This window comes from Cajanus cajan, chromosome 6, assembly GCF_000230855.2.
Source record: "Cajanus cajan strain Asha chromosome 6, NIPB_CcT2T_4, whole genome shotgun sequence".
NCBI classification, from domain to species: domain Eukaryota; kingdom Viridiplantae; phylum Streptophyta; class Magnoliopsida; order Fabales; family Fabaceae; genus Cajanus; species Cajanus cajan.
In genome coordinates this window covers 3286859-3309988 of record NC_138522.1, presented here as the reverse complement: position 1 = coordinate 3309988, position 23130 = coordinate 3286859, and the positions used below count along the sequence as shown (strand labels likewise).

Below are 23130 nucleotides of genomic sequence, written 5' to 3'. Positions count from 1 at the left end.
TATATATAATTTTATTAAAAATAAGCAATAATAAAAAGATAATTAAATTATTTATATTAATATATTTTGAAATATATATTACGTTAATTTTGATTTAAATAATACGTTACAGACAATTTTAGATTAAAATAAATTATATATATAATTTAAGAGATTTTTTAAATTTAATGAAATTTTTTAAAAAAATAATCATTTAATTGAAAATTATTAAATAATAAATTATTGAATAGTGTAATATATATCCATATTAAATTCTTATTTCAATAATTGAAATAGGCTAAGAAAGTTAAATATTTAGTTTTTAAACGTATAGGTTATTTCGTATTCTATTCAAAGATAAGAATTATAATAAGGTGAGAAATGTTTTTATGATATTAATATTCTTATACTATGAATATCTTGTTGTCGGTAGTTAGACACTAATTTCTTCGATATGAAGGAATTATGAACATATGATCACATATGACTGACTGAGAATCGGATCTTTGATAATATATTTAATTAAAAGAATTAAGCTATCTACTAACTGTATTAGACTCTGTTTTTAAAATGTGTGATTGGTAGTGATAAATGGAATGCCTATATTCTTTAACTTATGATTTTATTTTCTCTTAATAAATTATATTTAGAAGTGGTTCATTTCATTGATGATGAAAAAAATAATGACATTAAAGTTATTATAAATGTGATATTATTGTCATGATTATAACATTTATTATAGTTTGGTGTTAAAAAAAATTTATTGTAGTTTTTTTTATTGCAATACTTTTTTTTCCCATGATGAAGAATATAATCTCCTTAATTACATGCTAGTATACATTTTGTTTATTTATATATTTTGTTATGTATACAATTTAATCATATTTTAAAACTGGATTTATATAATTATATATTAATATCTCAAAGTTACTATTTATATTACTATTACTGTAATACACTATTATGAATTACATTGAAGGGGTTGTTATTGAACTTTAGGAATTGTGTGTCATATTTACTAACCTTATTGATGTTGTACCATTGCTGAATGCTGGGATAGTTTAATTCAGAATGTCGCCTTCTAGTTCGAACTAATACATGAAATTATGTGAAAATTGGAAAAAGGATGGAAGGAGTTCTACAATCAAAGTGGTTTCAAAAAAAGTGATAACATAATCTTCAAATTTTCTACAAGTTTAGTATTTTAAAGAAATGCATGTATACTTTTAATGAAGTAAACAGTCATTCGATTCTTAAAAGTGGTGAATATAATTATATCTTGCTGAATCTAAGAAAAAGTCGAATAAATACTTAAAATGTAAAATAAATATATAATCCAATTATTTATTATTATTTTGGTTGTCAAATATAAATAATATATTAACATCATTATTTTGTCACATATTTTTTAAATTTTAGACTAAAAACTCAAGAAATAATAATTTACTATTTTTATCCATTTACATGAGTTTGCCTTATATGAAAGGGATAATGAGAAATAATAATTTACTCTTTTTGGTATGCAGACAAATGTCGGTGTGTGACAAAATTCCAAAGTTTAGACACGGATAAGGATAATTATTACGTCATAATACATGAACTTCAACCCACTGGATAACACTTGTATATTTGGACTCTTCAGCTATAATCTAGAACGTGATTTTGGGTTTAAATGAGACGAGAATTATTTTTCCTTATATACTTTTTTATTTTTCATATTTTTACATGATACTCCCTTTTTTTTATTTGAAGTTTAAGGTTATATACAAGAATTAAAAAAATAATTAATATTTTAATTTTTTAAAATATTTATTACTTATTTTTCTGTTATATCTTTTATGTAGTTGGAGAATAAATAAGCACGTTGAAAAATGAATAAACATATTATTCATTAAACACACATTAATTATTAAGGAGAAAAATGTAAAAAAAAAAATAATAAATCATTAATTTTAGAAAAGTGACAATAAAAAAATAAAAAATTAATGCCAAAATGATTATGAATAAAAAATAGAAAGAGTATGAGATTTAAATTCTTTTTAACACATCTTTTCTTGTCCAATATTATTAAGTTTATTACTCGAATAAATGAAAAGTAATATTTTTAATGATTTAATATTTAAATTTTTTTTAATATTTCTTCTCGTACTTAGTATTATTAAATTTTACGTATTTAAATGATGGATAATCTTTTTAGAATTTATTTATAATGAGTTCTAATATTATCTTAAAATATAAATTTAAATCTGATTTAATCTTACAAAATTGATTTGTATGATAATAATTTTTTTCACTTGTAAGGTAAACAAATTAAATATGATTCTATCTAATTAATATGAAGTCCCCAACATCAATGAGTCGATAAATTTAGCATAATCAATAATCATTAAAATAAATTTTTTTATTTTGTTGAGAATTTTGGAACTTAATTCAATTTTATAATATTAACTAAAAATTATTCTTTATTGTGGATCATATCCCCAACTAATATGACAGTTGAATTGTTTTAAATAAAATTTAATATGTATTAACTATAATAGTTTACTTGTTATTTGACACTTTAAATTAATTTATTAAAACATTTTTTACTGTAGCAACTACAGTGCTGTTTCTTTTTAGCCGGTGCACCGTAAAAGTGAGTTTGGGAAGATCTTCCTTCATGACAATACAAACCCTACATATTAACTTTTTAAAAACCAAAAATATCCTTTAATAAAGGACTAATCTTTTCAAAAGTATTGACATCCATTTACTAATAGAAATTTTTTAATAAATATATTTTTTTCACATACTGATTAGGAATTAAAGTTTTGAACAAAGTTATTAATTAACCATACTGCACATTGATAATAATCTACAATAATTACATATTAGTTTATATTATATGGCACTAAGTCACCAGCAGTACTAAAATTCCAAAAGTGGATTTTACTCTAAACATTCAATTAATTGAAATAGGATTGAAAAGCTAGAAATAGAATATTAGTATATAGTAGTTGTTTAGCAGCTGGCAGTGCGCGTGTGTGTGTCCGAATCGGTTATCGTGTTTGGGTGACCTTAATAGAAAGAAAACGAGTATGAATAATTAACTAGCACGTGCTCTGTTTCTTACTTAATCTACGCTTTTAAGATTTGTCCCAACACGACACACTCTATTACAGAGAGAGCAAAATGAAGGCGTGTTTGGTTTGGGTGTTGTTGTTGGTGACATTCACAGTGGTCTCATCTGGAAATGTGAGCTACGATGGTCGCTCTCTCATCATTGATGGCCACCGCAAGCTTCTTATCTCTGCCTCCATTCATTACCCTCGAAGCGTTCCCGCGGTAACTCTCCCACCATACTTCACTGTTGTTTCTCCCATGTGGGACTCTTTACTTCTCCCACAACTAATGCGTTTGTTTGTTTTTTGTTGTGGTAGATGTGGCCTGGTCTTGTTCAAACTGCCAAGGAAGGAGGCGTGGATGTCATCGAAACCTATGTTTTCTGGAATGGCCATGAGCTTTCTCCGGACAATGTGAGTAATAGGAAGTGATTTGGATGCACTACACTCTATAACCACTTACAGGACAACGAATTAAGAAGGTTTAAATTTTTTATAAGTTCAAACTTCAAACAAATCAACTTATGCAATACAAGTTCTTTCTTTAACTTCCTCAAAAGCTCAAGTGTATGAGATGGTTTTAACTTATGAGAGAAACTAAATTAAGTTCATTTCTTTTTTTGTAATTCTTCTCTTGTAAGTACCTATGGAGAAGTTTATTAGCTCAAAGATAGATACTCTTAGAGCTTAGTGTGACGTAAAATGTTCAAGATATTTTTCCCTCTCGCTTAAAATTGTGAAATGGTTGTAGTATTACTTTGGAGGAAGGTTCGATCTGGTCAAGTTTGTGAAGACAGTTCAGCAGGCTGGAATGTACTTGATCCTTCGAATAGGCCCATTTGTTGCTGCAGAATGGAATTTTGGGTCAGTAATCGTTTTCTTTACAATGATTTTTTCTTTGTTTTTCACTTTTTTGGTTCTAGAACGCCTAACAATAGAGAGGTGGTATCTAAAACAGAACTAAAGATAGCTGTAAGTTAGTGGTGTTTGGTGAAGGACTTAGTTCATAGTAACCACTTTTACGAAGTGGATCGCGATTTCATAATTCTTGATTGTTGCTGTGTGTTACAGTGGTGTACCGGTATGGCTGCATTATGTTCCAGGCACGGTATTCCGGACTTACAATCAGCCTTTTATGGTATGTGTCTGGACTTTGAATTATGAATTGTAACTCATAAAAGTATTAATTCCATCTATATGTATTTATTTAATAACTTTGATTGCTCTAACTTTGTTGTCTCTTTCTTGGTGTTCAGTATCATATGCAGAAGTTTACAACATACATAGTGAACCTTATGAAACAAGAGAAGCTTTTTGCTTCACAAGGGGGTCCCATAATCTTAGCCCAGGTAAGTATAACCGTAGACATTGAAATTTGTTCTCGATGCCTTTGTTTCTTGGGGTGTCATTGTGGATTTACATATATGAACAACTATTTTTTGGTAGCATTCCTTCTATGTGCTTGCCTACTTTGTGAAACACGCCTGATCCAATGGCTTCATTTAGCTTCTTCACAATTTTGCAGATAGAAAATGAATATGGATACTATGAAAACTATTATAAAGAGGATGGTAAGAAATACGCCTTGTGGGCTGCAAAGATGGCTGTTTCTCAAAATACTGGTGTCCCTTGGATAATGTGCCAACAATGGGATGCTCCAGATCCTGTGGTAAGATTATAATTCTTAGAGATATTATTACCTTATAAACTAAATTAAAATCTATTGTAGTGCTTGTTACAAGAAGATAATGAAAACTTCCAATCATAAGTGGGAAATGTCATAACATACATTTTGCCTGTGCTTCTAATCTTAATGCTTTTACTATTTATATGGATAAAGTATTTTTCTTCTTTTAAATATCCATGTAGCTGGTAACATTGAGATGATAACCTGACTATTCATGACTCTTTGGCAGATTGATACATGCAATTCATTCTACTGTGACCAATTTACTCCTACTTCTCCAAATAGGCCCAAAATTTGGACGGAGAACTGGCCTGGATGGTATGCTGGATTGATTTAAACCTTTACTCCCTGTAGTCCATTATTCATATTTTGCATCAGAAAGTCCATTTTACCATGTGATAACATATCTATACAAATGTGTAAATGGTTCCATTTTAAACTACTTTTAGAAATTGCCAAATTTGAGTGTGTTACCATTGAAAATATAGTTCTTGGATTTTAAGAACTATGTTTGTGCAAAAGGCTAGAAGATAGACTAAATGCATCTGCTAGACTTGGAACCAGGCAAATAATAAAAACATGCAAATTTTGAAAATTTAGCCTTTTCAGTTTATTTAGAACCTTAACTATGGATGTTTTTCTTCCCCTTCCATTTTCCCCAAGATAGAGGAGTTAAAAAGTGTGCAAAAGTTTAATATTTGCTTTTGATCTTGCAATGGGGAATGTATATCACATTTAATGTTCCTCTGTGTTGGGATTTTCTACTATTTTAAGGTTTAAAACTTTTGGGGGCAGAGATCCTCACAGGCCAGCAGAAGATGTTGCATTTTCTGTTGCCCGTTTCTTCCAGAAAGGTGGAAGTGTCCATAATTACTACATGGTACAGTTTTTGTTTCTTTATTTATTTATTTATTTATATATTTATTATTATTATGGTTGTCGTAAATACCATTAAAAAAGAACTTAATCTGAATGATATTCCATATCCTAGTTTGTTTCTATTATGTTGATCTCTTTGTATTATCCCTGTGGGTTAGTATCATGGAGGAACAAATTTTGGGCGTACAGCAGGTGGTCCATTCATTACTACAAGTTATGACTATGATGCCCCAATAGATGAGTATGGTAAGACATCAAACTAAAGTTCTTAACTTCTTATTTTGTAATATAATTTAGGCACAGGTCTCTTCACTGTATTTTGAAAAAAGTCCTTAGTTCTTACAATCAATTCTAAAAGTTTACTGATTAATAAAATTATCCATATAATGACAGGGTTACCTAGACTTCCAAAATGGGGACATCTTAAGGAACTTCACAGAGCAATCAAGTTATGTGAGCATGTATTGCTTAATGGTAAATCAGTTAACATCTCCCTTGGTCCTTCTGTGGAGGTATTTTCCATTCTTAAAACATTGACTTTCACGGCTAGTACAAATAGATTTCCTTTTCAGTTATGAATCCTCCCACGTTGAAATTATAATAAGCATATTCTAATGGCTCTTTTACTTTATTTCAAACATTTTCTGGTATTTGAATCGTTGTATACTCATTATTCTAGTCCTTATCTTGTTGCTGGAATCCTTTGATAGTGCATGTATCACAATTAAATTTATAAATCTTATCATGTCACTTTATCTATTTCGAAAGGGCAGGACATTTTTTTGGTGTTATTACTCAACCATGTCATTAGATGACAACCAAGTTTTTTTTTTTTTTTTGGTAATTTCCGCCTTTACTGATAGAATGATTATGAGCTAGACTTAACAAAAGAAATTTCTAGTAAACAACCATATTGCATCATCTTTGTCCAATTTTATTTGTAAGGGAGGTGGCAAAATTTTCATGACTGGATTGTCTTCAGTTTAGTTCAAGGAAGTAAATTTTAGCTTTTTAATATTGTCAACTTTTGGAAACATAAAACTATTATTGGCCTCCATTTAAGAATTTAAGTTCGTAGAGAGTTGGTCCTCTACATGGCATCCAGCTTTTTGACCAATTTAATTATAACATCAAACCAATCGAGCTTTAGCAATTGTGGGGTCTACCCTTTCATCCACCCCTGTACTTAATCTATTCATCTGGATTTATAATCCATTATTTGGTAACCACTGTATTGCAGGCTGATGTCTATACTGACCCCTCTGGAGCATGTGCTGCCTTTATTTCTAATGTTGATGATAAAAATGATAAGACAGTGGAATTTCGGAATGCATCATATCACTTACCAGCTTGGTCAGTCAGCATTCTTCCTGATTGCAAGAATGTAGTGTTCAACACAGCAAAGGTAGGTTATTGCTGTTCCTGCATTCTGCTGATGTCTTTCATTAATAATGTAACTTAATATTGTATAAGGATTCACATAAAAACCATCATCAGGGGATTAGTTTAAATTTCTAAACTTTTAGTAATGTCAAATATAGCATACGAACTCCGGTACGAGCTTTCTTTAAAATCAATAAAAAAACAAATGCAGGTTATGGATAAAAACAGGATTTGGCATACACCTAGACAAAATTATATCAATCCTATGATTATCATTGTTAAAATTTTGATGTTTAGATGTATGCGGGCAGCAACCCATGAAGCTAAAATTGATAGTCACAGCATGGCCCAGATCACTTTCATAATGAGAAGTTGAGAACCTTTTCTGCAATAGAAGTTATCATATTATCAATTCCCCTTTTTCTGTTCACTGTAGTCATAATAACCAACTTATAAATAAATGTAACAAAATATTATTTATATACTTTTTTGTTGTCTGCATTTAGTCATGAAATCTTCAACAGGTTACATCCCAGAAAAATATAGTTGCGATGATTCCTGAGAGTTTGCAGCAATCAGATAAAGGTGTAAATACTTTTAAATGGGGCATAGTGAAGGAGAAGCCTGGAACATGGGGGAAGGCAGACTTTGTCAAAAATGGTTTTGTTGATCTTATCAATACTACCAAAGATACCACTGACTACCTGTGGCATACAACAAGGTTTGTCTTAGGATAAGAAGTGCAAATATCAATCAATTAAAAGGATAAAAGATCAAAACATGTGCCTATGCATGATATTGCATTGGTATCATATATATTTTCTTTACTTTGATAAATATTTCCTATAAAAATGTAGATGTTGGTAGAGTTATGCATAATTTATCTATTATGGTTATACCTTCATCACTGATCAAGAAAAGATTAATGAACATTTTGATGTGGCCAAAGTGTGCTGAAGTTTATTTTAAAATTATATAATGTTCTAGATTATTTTCTGTTTTTCATATGCTTTCTGTGGCAATATTGTAGTATTTTCTATTTAAATGTTGAAGAACTAGAGAATGTAAATTATGATCAATACTGAAACTCACTCCATAAACCATTGATAATATTCCCTTTTTCTTTTGTGATCGATATTTTTTCTTACTTTTTGTGGGTTGGGTGAAGGATAATGTATGGTAGCTTCAAACTGAAAAAAACCCCGAATAGTTCACAGCATACAACATACTTGGAATACTATTATCAACTTGGAATGAGTATTGGTGCTCCCAGGAGTGGAAATCAAAAGTTGTGATTCCCCATTCTCCCTTGTTTTCAATCTACTAGTTGCCCAAATTGCTGACAGCTAAAACTAAATCTGGATGTCAATGACTTTCTTCTTGTGAATTTCTGTCAAGATGGACAAAATTTTGTTTTTATGCTCCTATCCTTCCCGGTTAAATCAGTATACCTTTACAAACATGCTGTATATCTCTACTTGGACATATAGGCTAGGATTCTAATATATTCTATGAATCTGAGTTGGTGTTTTTCAAACGGCCTAGGAGTCACCATGCTTTTAGTTAGGATGTGTGCTATATTACGGATGCTGTTTCTTTTCATAATCAATTATAAACCCATTTGTATAGTGTAATATACATCAACCTGTATAATAAACTAAAGTGTACTCTAAAGTATATATGTTGCAACTAAAGCTCAATTTTCTGTTGATGGCAGTATTTTTGTTGGTGAAAATGAAGAGTTCTTAAAGAATGGAAGCAAACCAGTTCTTCTAATAGAATCCAAGGGTCATGCTCTCCATGCTTTTGTGAATCAGGAATATCAAGGTTATCCTCTGATAGATAATAAATCATTACTTTATATTTTATTAATCAATCACCAGTATATGAGAATTATAGATCATTATATCATCAATTACCATTTCTTAAAGTTAATTGCATACACATCCCGTGAAGTAAAATGAAATTAAAGGGCTTTCTCTATTTATTTTCAGAGTTATATAAAATCTATTATTCCTAGTTTTGACATAAGTGGAATATGTTAAATTTAAAATTAGGAAGTTATATTTAGTTTCTGAAACAAATATGAAGTCTGAAATTTTGTCAAACCTCAGGGGGAGCTATGTAATTTGGACATTGGCTGCTACCCTGGCTTATATGAATCACCAATGGGAAAACAGGGGTCTTATGTTTCCTTATCGTGAACATGAATGTATTTTCACTTGCCTGTTATTTAACATGCCTTTTGTTATGTTATTGTGAAAATCTAAAACAGGCATTATAACAATGACAGAAATGACATGACATTACTTTATTACATGAAATTGAAAATTTTTAATTGTATCTTAATTTATGCCTTTGTTTCACATTAATATAAGTGAGTAAATATTCATTATTCAAAATTGAAAATACAGAAGGAAAATAAAATAAAACAAAAGGAAAAGAAACAAATTTTCAATTGCCTTTTGCTTTGCTTGTGTCGTGTTTCTTCGATGCTAGGAAGACCAAACTCATGTACTCCACATAAAAATTATATTCTTGTTTTTTTTTCCTTTAACCAAACCAATGACCTCCAAATTTGAATATCTTGCTTTGCCATTTAGTTACAAGTATTCAGCTGCCTTGTCAACATATATTATAAGCAATTTTGTTACATGGATTCATTTTTATTTATTTTTTGATAGTGAAACCTGTATTATGCATTTGGAACTATAGAATTGTGACTATAGAATTGTGACACTTCAGATGAATAGATGAGTAAAGTCATTAATTAGATGAACAAATGCTTATTTTTCTCCTGTTATTTTGTAATTTTAACCTTTTGTCTTTAGGTACTGGAACTGGAAATGGTTCACATTCAGCATTCACTTTTAAGAATCCCATCTCCCTCAGGGCAGGGAAAAATGAAATTGCTTTGTTGTGCTTGACAGTTGGCTTACAGGTAAGTTACTCTGTCTAGAATTAGAGCATTTTTTTCTTGATTTCTTTTATTTTCTTTTTATGCTGAATGAGGATTAAGCCCAAAACAAATAATATTAGACCTCCATCCTGGGAAGAGCTACACCAGTAGCAATATCTCCCACCACCCTATGGACAAAAAGTGGTATGAGTTCAAAAATGAGAAATTTAGTTTATACTGAACTCTATGATGGTAATAGAATTTATTATTTTCCAATGACGTCACCCCCATCTGCAAATTATTGTCTATGAATATGGTGCCATCTAGGACTGTATCTTATCTAGAATTTTGAACAATTTTAATATTTCATAATATTAAATCCCATATATCCCATAGAAATAGTAATTTGTTTCTGTATCTCCCAATATATTTTTTACCTGTTTATTTTTTATGATTTATTATGTCACTATCCTTTCACAGTGTTGGTGTTTTTCATCATCTGAGAATGATTTGTTGTAAAGTATATGTTTTTCTCATTACTATTTTTTTTTTCATTATGTTTAGACAGCTGGACCATTTTATGACTTCGTAGGGGCAGGACTAACTAGTGTGAAGATTAAGGGATTGAACAATGGGACAATTGACTTGTCTTCTTATGCCTGGACTTACAAGGTACTTTTTCTTTCGCATTAAATGGATATATATTGGTACCCCCACTATCTTTGAAATACTGCTCAATTTTTTACACATTTTATGGTGTTATCATGGAAGTTTATACTATCATGCTTTCTCAGATGGGAGTGCAAGGAGAACATCTAAAGTTATACCAGGGAGATGGGTTGAATAATGTGAACTGGACGTATACTTCAGAACCACCAAAAATGCAGCCATTGACATGGTACAAGGTAATGAATGAGTAATGACCTTTCTTGGTTTTGCCTTCGACTATGGAAATTATCAATAACTCTTTCCTTTAGTTTGTGTTTTTTGGTGAAGTTTCTCCTAAAATTCTTGGCCTTGCAGGCTAATGTGGATGCTCCACCTGGGGATGAACCAGTTGGATTGGATATGTTACACATGGGCAAAGGTCTAGCCTGGTTAAATGGAGAAGAAATAGGAAGATATTGGCCCAGGAGAAGTGAATTCAAGAGTGAAGACTGTGTTAAAGAATGTGATTACAGAGGCAAATTTAATCCTGACAAATGTGACACTGGTTGTGGAGAACCTACACAGAGATGGTAAAACTATGTCAATGAAATTGATGAATGAATTGCAGTTTTCCTTTTTTTCATATGCAGAAGAAATTTACCTTGGATATGTCAGCTAGTATAAAAGTGGTTGAAAGAATTTTGTGCCAACCATCATCATATCCAGCAGAAATAGGCGAAGTAAAATACTAAAATATGATTGTGTGCAAATCTAAACAGTTGACGGTGCAGGATTGTTCCCTGGCAGATTCTTTATTTTACATAAAAATTAACAATGACTGTTTATATTATCAGAAAGAGGGGTACATTTGAAGCTCATTGGGTTCTGCATGTTTTGCTTAATTTTCCATGTGGCTGTCCTCAATTTCTATAATGAATTAGAACCCATGGTACATTATTTTCTTTCTTTTGTAGTTCCGTTTACTTCATTTGCAAATCTGACAAGTTGTCTATAGTGGAAACTAGAAAGCATTCATGATCCATCATAATTAAGAAGAGCTAAAAATTTATTTTGTAATGGGTAGGTCTCAGTGATGTATCATTCTTTTTGTTTTAATATAACATTTCGTATTTCCTATGTAACAGGTACCATGTTCCAAGATCTTGGTTCAAGCCATCTGGAAATGTTCTTGTTATTTTTGAGGAGAAAGGTGGAGATCCAGAAAAGATTACATTCGTGAGACGTAAAATATCCGGAACATGTGCCCTTGTTGCTGAGGATTACCCCTCTGTTGGACTCCTTTCCCAGGGTGAAGGTAAAATACAGAATGACAAAAACATTCCTTTTGCCCGTTTGACATGCCCCAGCAACACTAGAATATCTGCTGTAAAGTTTGCTAGCTTTGGAACCCCCTCTGGGTCATGTGGTTCTTACCACAAGGGAGATTGCCATGATCCCAATTCTAGCATAGTTGTTGAGAAGGTATGTCTTTTGCAATTTATTTGTATTGCATTTGAGCTTTTCTCTCCAAGTATTTCTATCGATATTTTCATATTCACAATTAACCACACAATTAAGTGATGTCCTCATTCTTATGCGCTTGTGATTAACTCTTTGCTGTGTGCATTGTAAACAATTACTAAAAAAACTTATCACAATTAATGTAACGTAAACTCATTGCTAGTAATCATCTTTCATTCCTCCTCATCTAGTATGTTTTCCATGGGAAAAGATTGAACCATGAACCTCATTCATACCAAAGTGACATCATGAATCCCACATTAGATTCAATTTTCCTGCATTCCGAATAACATGAATTTATCAAATCCATAAGTGAACTTCTATCTATCCTGTTTGGATAAACTTTTCCAAATTAATTTCTAATTGATGGAATAAATTTTTCTAGAAGTTAAAATTAGTTTAAGCACAAACAAATTCGTAACTTTTTTTTTTATATTAGTTTCTCTAAAATATGTTTTTCAATTTATATATAAACTAATTTTAACTTATGAAGAATTTTATTTTATTTTTTTCTTATTTTATTCTCCTAAAAAAACATTTTTGGAGAAGTTTATGCAAATATGTCTAAAATAAGTCATCCCTTGCTTATTGCTTTGATATTTAAAGGGAAAATTTAGCTTATGCTAGTAACTCTCAGCTGTCTGTCTTTCTTTTATAGAAAGATACTTCATACAATGTTACATTATTTGTTTGTTCTATTTTATTTTTAAAGGATTATAATACTTATAATATCTGTATATTTCGTTGTTGTTGCAGGCGTGCCTAAATAAAAGCGACTGTGTCATTAAATTAACTGAAGAGAATTTCAAAACCAACTTGTGTCCTGGTTTATCAAGGAAACTTGCAGTGGAAGCTGTTTGTAGTTGATTAATATCACTATCAATTCCGGAGGACCATTGCATATGCATTACACAGTTTATATTACTAGCTTGACTACATAAAAAAAGCAGATGAAAATTTTGCATGTATTACTATTAATCAATAAATTCTGGTGTAAAATTTATGGCAGGGAAATCTGCTGTAAATGCGTTATCTATTAATTAATTTGGCTTTCACGTTGGAGGTGTTGGCCATTGAGAATCCATGCATTTTATTCACGAAGTTCTGAAACTATAGCTTTGTGGTACTAACATTTTGATTCATTATCCTCATGAGACGAGTTAACGTTCATTTTAGAATTTGTTTACTCGTGGTGTGCGAAAATCTAAATAAGCTGGTGAATCACAGAAATACAAGAGATAATTTCCATACAGAATTCACAACAGTCGAAAATATCCTAGCCATTTTGCATTTGATTAGATTTAATAAAATGGGTGCTGGTGGTGAAAATGATTAGATTTAATCATATTTGTTATGTTTTGTGTGAACAATAACATCAGCTAAAAACGGGTAGGCATATAGGTTTAAGAAAACAAAAACGCTAATGTGTTTTCCTTCCGATCAATTTAATTCGAGAAAAGTTGGCATTGTGATTATCTTATAATATGAAAAATTAGGAATGAAAAATGTTCCTGCGTAGAAACACTCCTCTTGTCGTTCTTTCTTCTCGGTCTTTTGTATCTTCTTAATCCTCTAAGTTCTTGGTCTTCCAAGGCTTCGGGCCCGACCGAATACTGTCTCCGAGGGGGAGGGAAGGTACCTGCAAAGGCACTCCGACGATCAAGTAAGTATTCGGTTTAGAGCAATAAAAGCTTTTTATGGAACAATAACGTACCTCATTTATGTCATATCACCTGTGTATTTATAGTGACATGTGTGGGCCTGGTGAGCCTTCATTCTTGGGAAATGGGTAATATGTAATTATCCTTAATCATTCTTAATTAAGGGCGGTAACTATTGTATAACAAGTACTTAATGTCAAACCTTCAGTTCCTGTGGGCAGACCATTATGATGTATGATGCATGATTGCATGTGATGCCTATGGCATGAGTCTAGCCTAGGACTTGAGGAGAGGAAAAATATTTTCGAACTGGAAGAGCTCACATAGAGTCTCTTGAGAGTGGTGCTTGGATAGGCCACTGATATATGAGAGTGGTGCTCTGGGAGGCCACTGGATTTGGGAGAGTGGTGCTCAGATAGGCCACTGGGTTGGGTGAGTCTCCTCTAAGTCCTTAGCTAGTGTTGGAGCGGGGTATGAGGTCGAGGGTTATTCCCTTAATCAAGTACTCAGGAAGGTGCGTGGATCCTTGTGGATAGTCGGTGGGCGAACTCCACAATTGACTTGGTTAATGCATGCCAAGGTCGTGGTAAGCCCGTACCCAGCTGTGCTATACCTGACGGTGGATCTGGACTTCCAAGTGTATAAGTGACATCATCCGAGTAAACCCGAGTGAGGATTATATCCTGTTTAGCTGTGACCGAGCGGGCGCATTGGGCGTGAAAACGGTTGGGGTGGTTTCGGTAGGATGGAATGTCACTTATACAGCTCTGTTGTTATGGAGATCTCCTAGGTGTATACGTGACGACACATTAGATGATTGAGATGCATTTATTGCATGATTAGTAATATGATGAAGTGTGGTGTTTGACTTCATGTTTGATGAATGAATGATTGATTGAGATGAAAGGTTCTTTAGGGACAGAATTTGGGATGTATGTGTAGTATAAATTTTTATTTTGTACTTGTAATCTTGATTTTTTTTGAGTTCTAGCTTACCCTTTTGTTTCCATGTGGTGGAACTACGATGATCATACTTGGTATGGGAGCAGGTCAGGAATAGCTTGGAGTAGAGGTGATCGCTGCGAGACGAGGAGCTGAGTCTCGTGTTTTGAGTTACCATTCTGGGTAACAATTTTTTTTTTTTAGTGCTTGACCGACATTAAGGAATATTTTGGGATGACTGTACATATATGGTGCTATATTGTATATACAGAAACTTAATTATTTTGATCTTTATATTTATGTATGTATGTATGTGTTATCCAGTTTAATATTCTCTTAGTTAACTAGTTGTATTGCGATTCCATTAAGTGTAGAGACCGTGACGGGTCGTTACAGTTATCGCCCTTCCCGATCCCAAGAGCAGAAAGAGAAAGGACAAGGGGAAAAGGAAGACCAATGCCGCGGGTACGGAAGCCTCTCGGCCTAAGCAACGAAGGGTTGAAGGTCCTTCCACGGATTTGGCCATACCTTCGGCCATCGTTGCTAAAGACTTCTTATCGGAGGAGATCAGGCCGGCCCGAATGATGTCTTCTAATCTGCTATCGGCCCAAGGGCATATGATGCTCGATTCGGCTACCCCTTCGGCTCGGTGGGCGATGGCGTGCGAGTTGCACGTGAGGGCCACCGCCATATTTCGGAAGATGGCCTTAGAACCGATGGGGGACATGCATAATCTCCAGAAGAGCCTAGAGGACACCAAATCGGCTCTGCAACAATCCCTATCGGCTCAAGATGTTTTATCCGAGGAAAAGGCGTCATTGGAGGCCGAGGTGGCTCGATGGAAGGAGGCGTATGGCGGGTTGGAGGGCCGAGTTCTAGCGGCGGAAGATGCCGAGCGGATGCGGGTCGAGGAGGTGAAGGAACTCCAGGCAGAAATGGTTCGGGTGAAGGCCGAAGCTGATGCTACCATGGCAACCTTCCGGGCTGAATGTGAGGGTAAGATCGTGAAGGAGCACGAGGAAGGATTTTGGCATGCAGTTCGGCAAGCCAATCACTTCGGCGCCTTTCCCCCGGACTTTTCGTTCGAGCTGAGTAAAGACTTCTTTCAAGGGGAGTTCATGGATTATGCTAACGCGCTGGATGACATGGAGCCGGATGAAAGGGCACCCCCCCGTTCGGCCCCTGTGGAGGATCCGGGGACAACCTTGAATGAAGATGAAGAAACCGAGGAGACCACCCATGCGGATTGAAGGGTGTTGTTGTCTTGCTTTTTTGTTATACATCTGTTTTGTTAATGATGTATAGGTATAGGGGTCTTTTGCTTTTTGATTCTTTTGGGCCGTTTGAGCCATTCTTTGTACTTTCGGCCAATAGTGCCGATTTGACCTCAGTCTTAATGAATATTTTTATTTCTATCGTACGTTGTACTTGTACACTTTATCTTATCATTTTCTTCCGTTTTTCTTTGGCCGAGACGATCTCGTAGATTTTGGTTGATATTGGCGAGTGAAGAAAATTTTTCCTTTGCCGATAGGATATTTTCGGGAGGGGTTGATTTCATCAAACCTTGGCCGCGCGAAAGGTCATAGGGATCACTTCATTCGTGGTTGACCGAGAGGGGTGTCAGCAGAGATTATTTTAATCAACCTTGGCCGAGAAGGTATCTCGGGAGGGAATCTTTGTTCGTCCTTGGCCGAGTAGTGGGTACTCGGGAGGGAATAAGTGCTCAACCTTGACCGAGTGTTAGGTACTCGGGAGGGAATCTTTGTTCGTCCTTGACCGAGTAATGGGTACTTGGGAGGGATTTTACTTATTCATCCTTGACTGAGGGTATCTCGGGAGGGAATGTTACGTTCATCCTTGGCCGAGTAATGGGTACTCGGGAGGGATTTTACTTATTCATCCTTGACCGAGCGAGGATTCTCGGGAGGGAAAGCGTTCGTCCTTGGCCGAGTAGTTAAACTCGGGAGGGGATTAAGTTATCAACCTTGGCCGAGCGGGTGTGCTCAGGAGGGATTTTACTTATTCATCCTTGACCGAGCGAGGGTGCTCGGGAGGGAAAGCGTTCGTCCTTGGCCGAGTAGTTAAACTCGGGAGGGGATTAAGTTATCAACCTTGGCCGAGCAGGTGTGCTCGGGAGGGATTTTACTTATTCATCCTTGACTGAGGGTATCTCGGGAGGGAATGTTACGTTCATCCTTGGCCGAGAGGGTACCTCGGGAGGGAATGTTACATTCATCCTTGGCCGAGTAATGGGTACTCGGGAGGGATTTTACTTATTCATCCTTGACCGAGCGAGGATTCTCGGGAGGGAAAGCGTTCGCCCTTGGCCGAGTAGTTAAACTCGGGAGGGGATTAAGTTATCAACCTTGGCCTAGCGGGTGTGCTCGGGAGGGATTTTACTTATTCATCCTTGACCGAGCGAGGGTGCTCGGGAGGGAAAGCGTTCGTCCTTGGCCGAGTAGTTAAACTCGGGAGGGAATTAAGTTTTCAATGAGTAGATAAAAGATGCACAAGAGTTTGTTTCATTAATATGGTGCCTCGTTAAAAATCTCTTCTTGGGAAAACCTCTTCACATTTTCTTTTAAGAGGAGAAAACCCGAGGAGAGGAAAAGAGTGCACCGAAACAATTACATTGCGTTCGTTAACTAAAATAGTGCTTCAAATGTGTTACGTTCCATGTCCGAGGGATGGCTTTTCCTGTGAGTTCTTCCAGCTTGTACGCTCCGTTCTGCAAGTTGTGCATTATACGGTAGGGGCCATCCCAGTTGGGTGCCAACTTTCCTTGAACCTTGTCCCTCCGTGCTTCTCCCGTGACTCGCCAGACCAAGTCGGCGGGTTGGAAATCTCGTGGCTTGACCTTTGATTGATGCTTTCGGATTAATCGGGTTCGGCAAGCCTCCATGTTGATAAGGGCTTGGTCACGCGCTTCTTGGATCAAATCTGATTCGACGCTCAGTGCTTCATCATTGGTTTGTTCATTGAATAGTGTTCGTCTCAAGGAAGGCTCTCCTACTTCCACCGGAATCATGGCATCTGTGCCATAAGTTAGCCGAAAAGGGGTCTCCCTGGTCGAACTTTGTGGAGTGCAACGGTAAGCCCATAAGATTTCTGGCAAATGCTCCGGCCACGTCCCCTTGGCTTGTCCGAGGCGTCGCTTCAGCTCTTTAAGGATAACCTTGTTTGCCGCTTCGGCTTGCCCATTGGTTTGGGGGTGCTCTACTGAGGTCATTTTGTGTTTAATCCCTAGCCCGGTCAAAAACTCGTTGAAACGGCGGTCAGTGAATTGCAAACCATTATCCGTAATCAAAGCATACGGGATTCCAAAACGGGTAATGACATTCTTCCAAAAGAATTTCTGAACGTGGTTAGCCGTGATGGTAGCCACTGCCTCCGCCTCGATCCATTTGGTGAAGTGGTCAACGGCCACAAAAAGAAACTTGACTTGGCCTTTTGCTGGCGGGAAAGGTCCCAAAATGTCCATACCCCAGATAGAGAATGGCCAGGGGGCGGCAATGGAGTGTAAACCCTCGGGGGGTTGATGCATCAACGGTCCGTGTTGCTGACAGGGCTTGCATTGTTGAACAAACTTTGAGCAATCCGCCACTAGAGTTGGCCAATAATATCCTGCCCGGATGACTTTGGTTGCGAGAGTTCGGCCTCCTGAGTGGGTTCCGCATATGCCTTCATGTATTTCCCGGATTACATATTGTGCTTGATCCGGCGCCAAACATTTCAACAAAGGTGATGAGAACCCCCTTTTGTATAATTCTCCGGCGATCAGGGTGTATCGAGCCGCCACGGTTTTCATCTTTTTCGCCTCCAATGGATCAGTAGGCAATGATCCGGTTACTAAGTACTCTACTATCCCAGTCATCCAATTGGGCGTTTCTTGCTGAACTTGCAAACATTCGGTCTGTGTGATACTTGGCTTCGGCAATTCTTGTTGTATCATGCTGCGCAAATGGCTAACCTTCTTGCTACTAGCCAGCCTGGCCAACTGATTGGCTCTCATATTGAGTTCTCGAGGCGTGTGTTTGACTTGGTGTTAAGTCTCAATTATACATCTTTTTGAATGAGAATTATTGTACAACTCTACTCATTCTTAGCACCATTGCAAGATAATTGTTCCCTTTTTGACTCATCTTTTGTGCAGATATAGCTAACCCATTTTAGCTAACAATACCTTAATACACCTCATTTTTTGTGCAGGTATTGAGCTAGAGATTTGAGGATTGAAGATCTTTTGGATTGGAAACATAAGGAGCCAAGGAGCAGAGCAGAGTGGCTGCGCCGGGCGCAAGATGACGCCGCGCCGGGCTTGAGAAGAACAGAGCAGTGGACTTCTGGAAGTCATACATGCGCCGGGCGCAAGACTCCACCACGCCGGGCGTGATCGAGGCAGAGAGTACCTCAAAACTCTCTGGAACGAATTGCGCCGGGCTTAATAGAGAATTGCGCCGGGCTTGCTCTAAGGCAGAGAATGCTTGAAAGCCTCTGGAAGACACTACGCCGGGCGCGAAGACTTAGGCGCCGGGCGCGAAACCCTAATCTGACCTCCCAGGCTCGTATTTGAAGCCATTTTCGAGGGTTTCTCCCCCATTCTCACATTGGGCGTCTCCAGGAGCTGCGGAATGGATTCCCAGGGCTTGGGATCGTCCATGTGCGGATCTTTCCTTCGGTTCTTCATCCTCCTTTCATCTCTATTTTGTATTTTCCCTCTTTGTTGAGTGGTTTCACCCATTTTGTGGGGTTAGATGTAACCAACGTACTCTATTGTAATCTTTACGGTTTTAATGATATATATATATGTTGTTTTATTCTTTGTTTTGTTTGTTTCTATTCTTAATGCTTGCTTTGGATTGATCACCCTTTGCATGATTTAAGGTTCCATGGGTATTGGAAAATAACCTTTGAAACTAGTTCTGAAACATATGCCTAGTGGTGATTGTATCTAGGGATAGAGCTTGACCCATTAGTAGTCTTAAACCCTAGCCCGTAATGCGGGTGTAGATATTGGGTACTCAAGGGATTGATATTCAATATCCGCACCTAGGCTCTTTCTCTAAGGGATTATGTTTGAGTAAACTTATGGGTTGACTAAGCAATGAATTCAACAAGAGATTAAGGATACATTAGTGTTACGTTTGGTGAAATCTGACCCCCACAACCTCACAATACCACAATACCATTCCTTACCTTTTCCACTCACAAAACAATATTTATTTACAGCTTTCATTCCAATAGTCACAACTTCGCATTCACTGCACAAACTATGAAATTGGAATTATTCTTTAGTCATGAATAGTCAATAAATGCTTATATTACCTTCTAATCCCTGTGGATACGATATTTTTACTACTTGAACGGCCGGTATACTTGCCGTGTTTGAGACCGTTGATAGAATTAAACGAATTTACAAATATTAACAAAAGTGTTTCAACGGAAATCTCAACACTTGGACATCTTCAAAATCTGCTTTCAGCTTATTGAACGCATGAAAGTATAGCAACAACGTTGGTTCTTTAATTTGGAAGGTGTCGTTGACCTGCTCTATTACCACCTGCGAGTCGCTCCAACATTGTATTCTGGGGATGCCTAGGTCTTTTGCCAACCTTAGGCCTGCCAAAAGGGCCTCATACTCGGCTTGATTATTTGATGCCTTGAAATCGAAACGGAGTGACTGTTCAATTACCACCTTATCGGGACCTTCTAAAATAATGCCAGCACCACTGCCTTGTTGGTTTGATGACCCGTCTACATGTAGGGTCCAAAGATGGGAAACGGGGAGCACTTGGGGTGTGAATTCATTCAAGAAGTCGGCCAAGCTTTGTGCCTTGATGGGTCCTCTAAGCTCGAAGCGAATATCAAACTGGGACAATTCTATGGACCAATCAACCATTCGTCCCGCCAATTCCGGCTTTCACAGGACCTTAGTTACTGGACTGTCCGTTCGGACGAGCACCCGATGGCTCTGAAAATAGTATCGAAGGCGCCTGGTAGTGTGTACGAGGGCTAGGACTGTCTTTTCCAGATGTTGGTATCTCGTCTCGGCGTCTTGCAAGACTCGGCTGATGAAATACACCGGCATTTGCTCCGTCGTTTCTTGCACCAGAACAACGCTGATAGCCTTGTCCGACACTAATATGTAGACTATCATGTCTAAACAAGGGTCTGGCTTGCTTAACAGCGGTGGAGTTATGAGCATCGTCTTGAAGCTCTGAAAAGTCGCCTTGCATTCCTCGTTCCATTGAAATTTGGTAGCTTTTTTCAATAGTGACATTATAGGTCTTGACTTCTCGGCCATGCAAGGAAGAAAACGGGCCAGAGAGGCTATGCGTCCGGCCAGGCGCTGTACTTCCTTTATGTTGCGAGGACTTTGCATGTTGATAATTGCCTGACACTTATCGGGGTTGGCTTCAATGCCTCTCTTCGACAACATGAAGCCTAGAAATTTTCCACCGGCTACTCCGAAGGTGCATTTAGCTGGGTTCAATCGCATGTTGTGCTGCCTCACCTCGTCAAAAATCGAGTGGAGGTCTTTCAAATGGTTGGCGGCGGAGTTGGACTTGATCACCATATCGTCCACATAGACCTCCAGGCAAGTTCCTATTTGATGTCGGAAAATCTTGTCCATGAGTCTTTGGTAAGTGGCACCGGCATTTCTTAAGCCGAAAGGCATGACCTTGTAACAGAAATTGGCTGAGTCAGTGATGAATGCAGTCTTTTCTTCGTCCGGCGGGTACATGGGTATTTGATTATACCCCGAGTATGCGTCGAGGAAACTTAGTCTTTGATGCCCCGCCGCCCCATCGACCAGCGCATCAATGTGCGGTAGCGGGTAAGCGTCCTTCGGGCATGCCTTGTTCAAATCCATGTAATCGGTGCACATCCTCCATTTACCGTTCGATTTCTTGACCATAACTACGTTGGCCAGCCACGTGGAATACTTCACCTCTCTTATGAATCCTGCTTGAAGTAGCTTCATTGTTTCTTCCTTCACCGCTCGGGCTCTCTCTCCGCCCATCTTTCTTTTCTTTTGGGCGACGGGCTTGGCGTCTCGACATATTGAGAGGCGGTGGCAATGAAAATTTGGATCGATGCCCGGCATATCCGCTGCAGTCCAAGCAAATAAATTCGAATACTTCCGTAGGACTTGCTTGATATCTTTAGCCTCTGTTTCGGATAGTTGAGAACTCAAAAAGGTAACATGTTCTTCATTCTTTCCGAGTTGGAAAGGAACTATTGTCTCAATAGGTTCGACCCTATCTTCATCTTCCAATCTTGGATCAAGTTCAAGGCCTTCCATCGATTTCTGTTTGCCAACGTCGCCGATTACGTTCACGTCCCGTCTGGGCTTCGGAGTCGGTTCTACTTTTAAGCTGGTGAAGTAACATTCGCGCGCTGTTTTCTGGTCGGCATGCACGGTGATGACGGCCCCCTATTCACTTGGAAACTTCATAGCCAAGTGTGGGGTGGAAACGATGGCTCGAAGCTTGTTCAAGGAGGGTCTTCCCAACAGAATGTTGTACGAGGTGTTGGCATGTACCACCACGTAACGCACCTTGATCCGCCTGAGCTGGTCATCCCCGAAATAGGTGTATAGGTCTATGGTTCCGCGGGTGTCCACCCGTTCGCCCGAGAACCCAACCAAAGGCTCATCATAGGGTGTCAACTCTTGTTCCGGGATGCCTAACTGTTCGAAAGTCTTCCAGTATAAGATGTCGGCCGAACTTCCCTGATCAACCAGCGTTTTTTTCACGATACAGTTGTTGATCTCCACGCTGATGACCATTGGGTCGTCTTGCACCGGGTCAATGCCGTGAAAGTCTCGGTCAGTGAACATAATAGGGGGCATACGAATGGGAGATGCTCGCCCTATGGCGTTGACCGACTTGATAGCCCTCAAGTGTCTTTTCCGTGCTGAAGACGAGCTTCCACCTCCTGCGAAGCCTCCGACAATGGTGTTTATGACTCGCCTGGGCTGATTGCGGTCTCGTTGATCGTTTCTTTCTTGAGACCTACTACGCTCGCGGGATCGGTTCCGGGGGGGTGCTCGATCTCGGTTATCCCTTTTATGCTCCCCTCTTCCGGGGCGGTAGTCGTTTCTTCGGTTATCTGTCATCTAGACGAAGTTTTGGAGGTGGCCGGCCTTAATGAGATCTTCGATGCGATCCCGAAGGGCGGAGCATTCCTCCGTAGTGTGTCCTCTGTTCCGATGGAATTGACACGCTTTAGTCTTGTCGGCGTGAGGAGGGGTCATAGCTCTTCGAGGAACAACCAAAACTTCCTTGGCTAGAGCTTGCTCCAACACCCTGGCCTTGCTGGTGTTGAGCGGCGTATATTGCACATACCTTGGACCTCTGTTATTGTTCTTCTCACGATCGGTTGTTTCTCGAGGACGAGATCGTGGATGTTCCTTGTCATTTT

General features: G+C 37.5%; 2 protein-coding genes across 3 annotated transcripts; one reads left to right on the top strand and one right to left on the bottom strand.

Annotated features, from left to right (window-relative positions):
- Positions 1-3062: 3062 nt before the first annotated feature.
- Positions 3063-13177, top strand: BGAL10 (beta-galactosidase 10). 2 transcript variants are annotated; one of them, XM_083076520.1, is made up of 19 exons: positions 3063-3303; positions 3399-3494; positions 3832-3944; positions 4152-4218; positions 4337-4429; positions 4606-4749; positions 4997-5085; positions 5542-5647; positions 5805-5892; positions 6040-6158; positions 6887-7051; positions 7554-7750; positions 8747-8856; positions 9861-9970; positions 10493-10600; positions 10723-10833; positions 10952-11166; positions 11722-12058; positions 12854-13177. In XM_083076520.1, exons 1-19 carry the CDS (start codon positions 3151-3153, stop codon positions 12962-12964), a joined length of 2532 nt encoding a protein of 843 aa, XP_082932646.1. In that variant the 5' UTR covers positions 3063-3150; the 3' UTR covers positions 12965-13177. The 2 variants fall into 2 exon arrangements, with proteins under 2 accessions (XP_082932646.1, XP_082932647.1); XM_083076521.1 differs by lacking the exons at positions 3063-3303; positions 3399-3494 and adding an exon at positions 3544-3562.
- An 8964-nt stretch (positions 13178-22141) lies between these two features.
- Positions 22142-22825, bottom strand: LOC109803701 (uncharacterized). Its single transcript, XM_020365385.2, has one exon. The coding sequence runs from the start codon at positions 22823-22825 to the stop codon at positions 22142-22144; it is 684 nt and encodes a 227-aa protein (XP_020220974.2).
- Between the last annotated feature and the right edge of the window lie 305 nt (positions 22826-23130).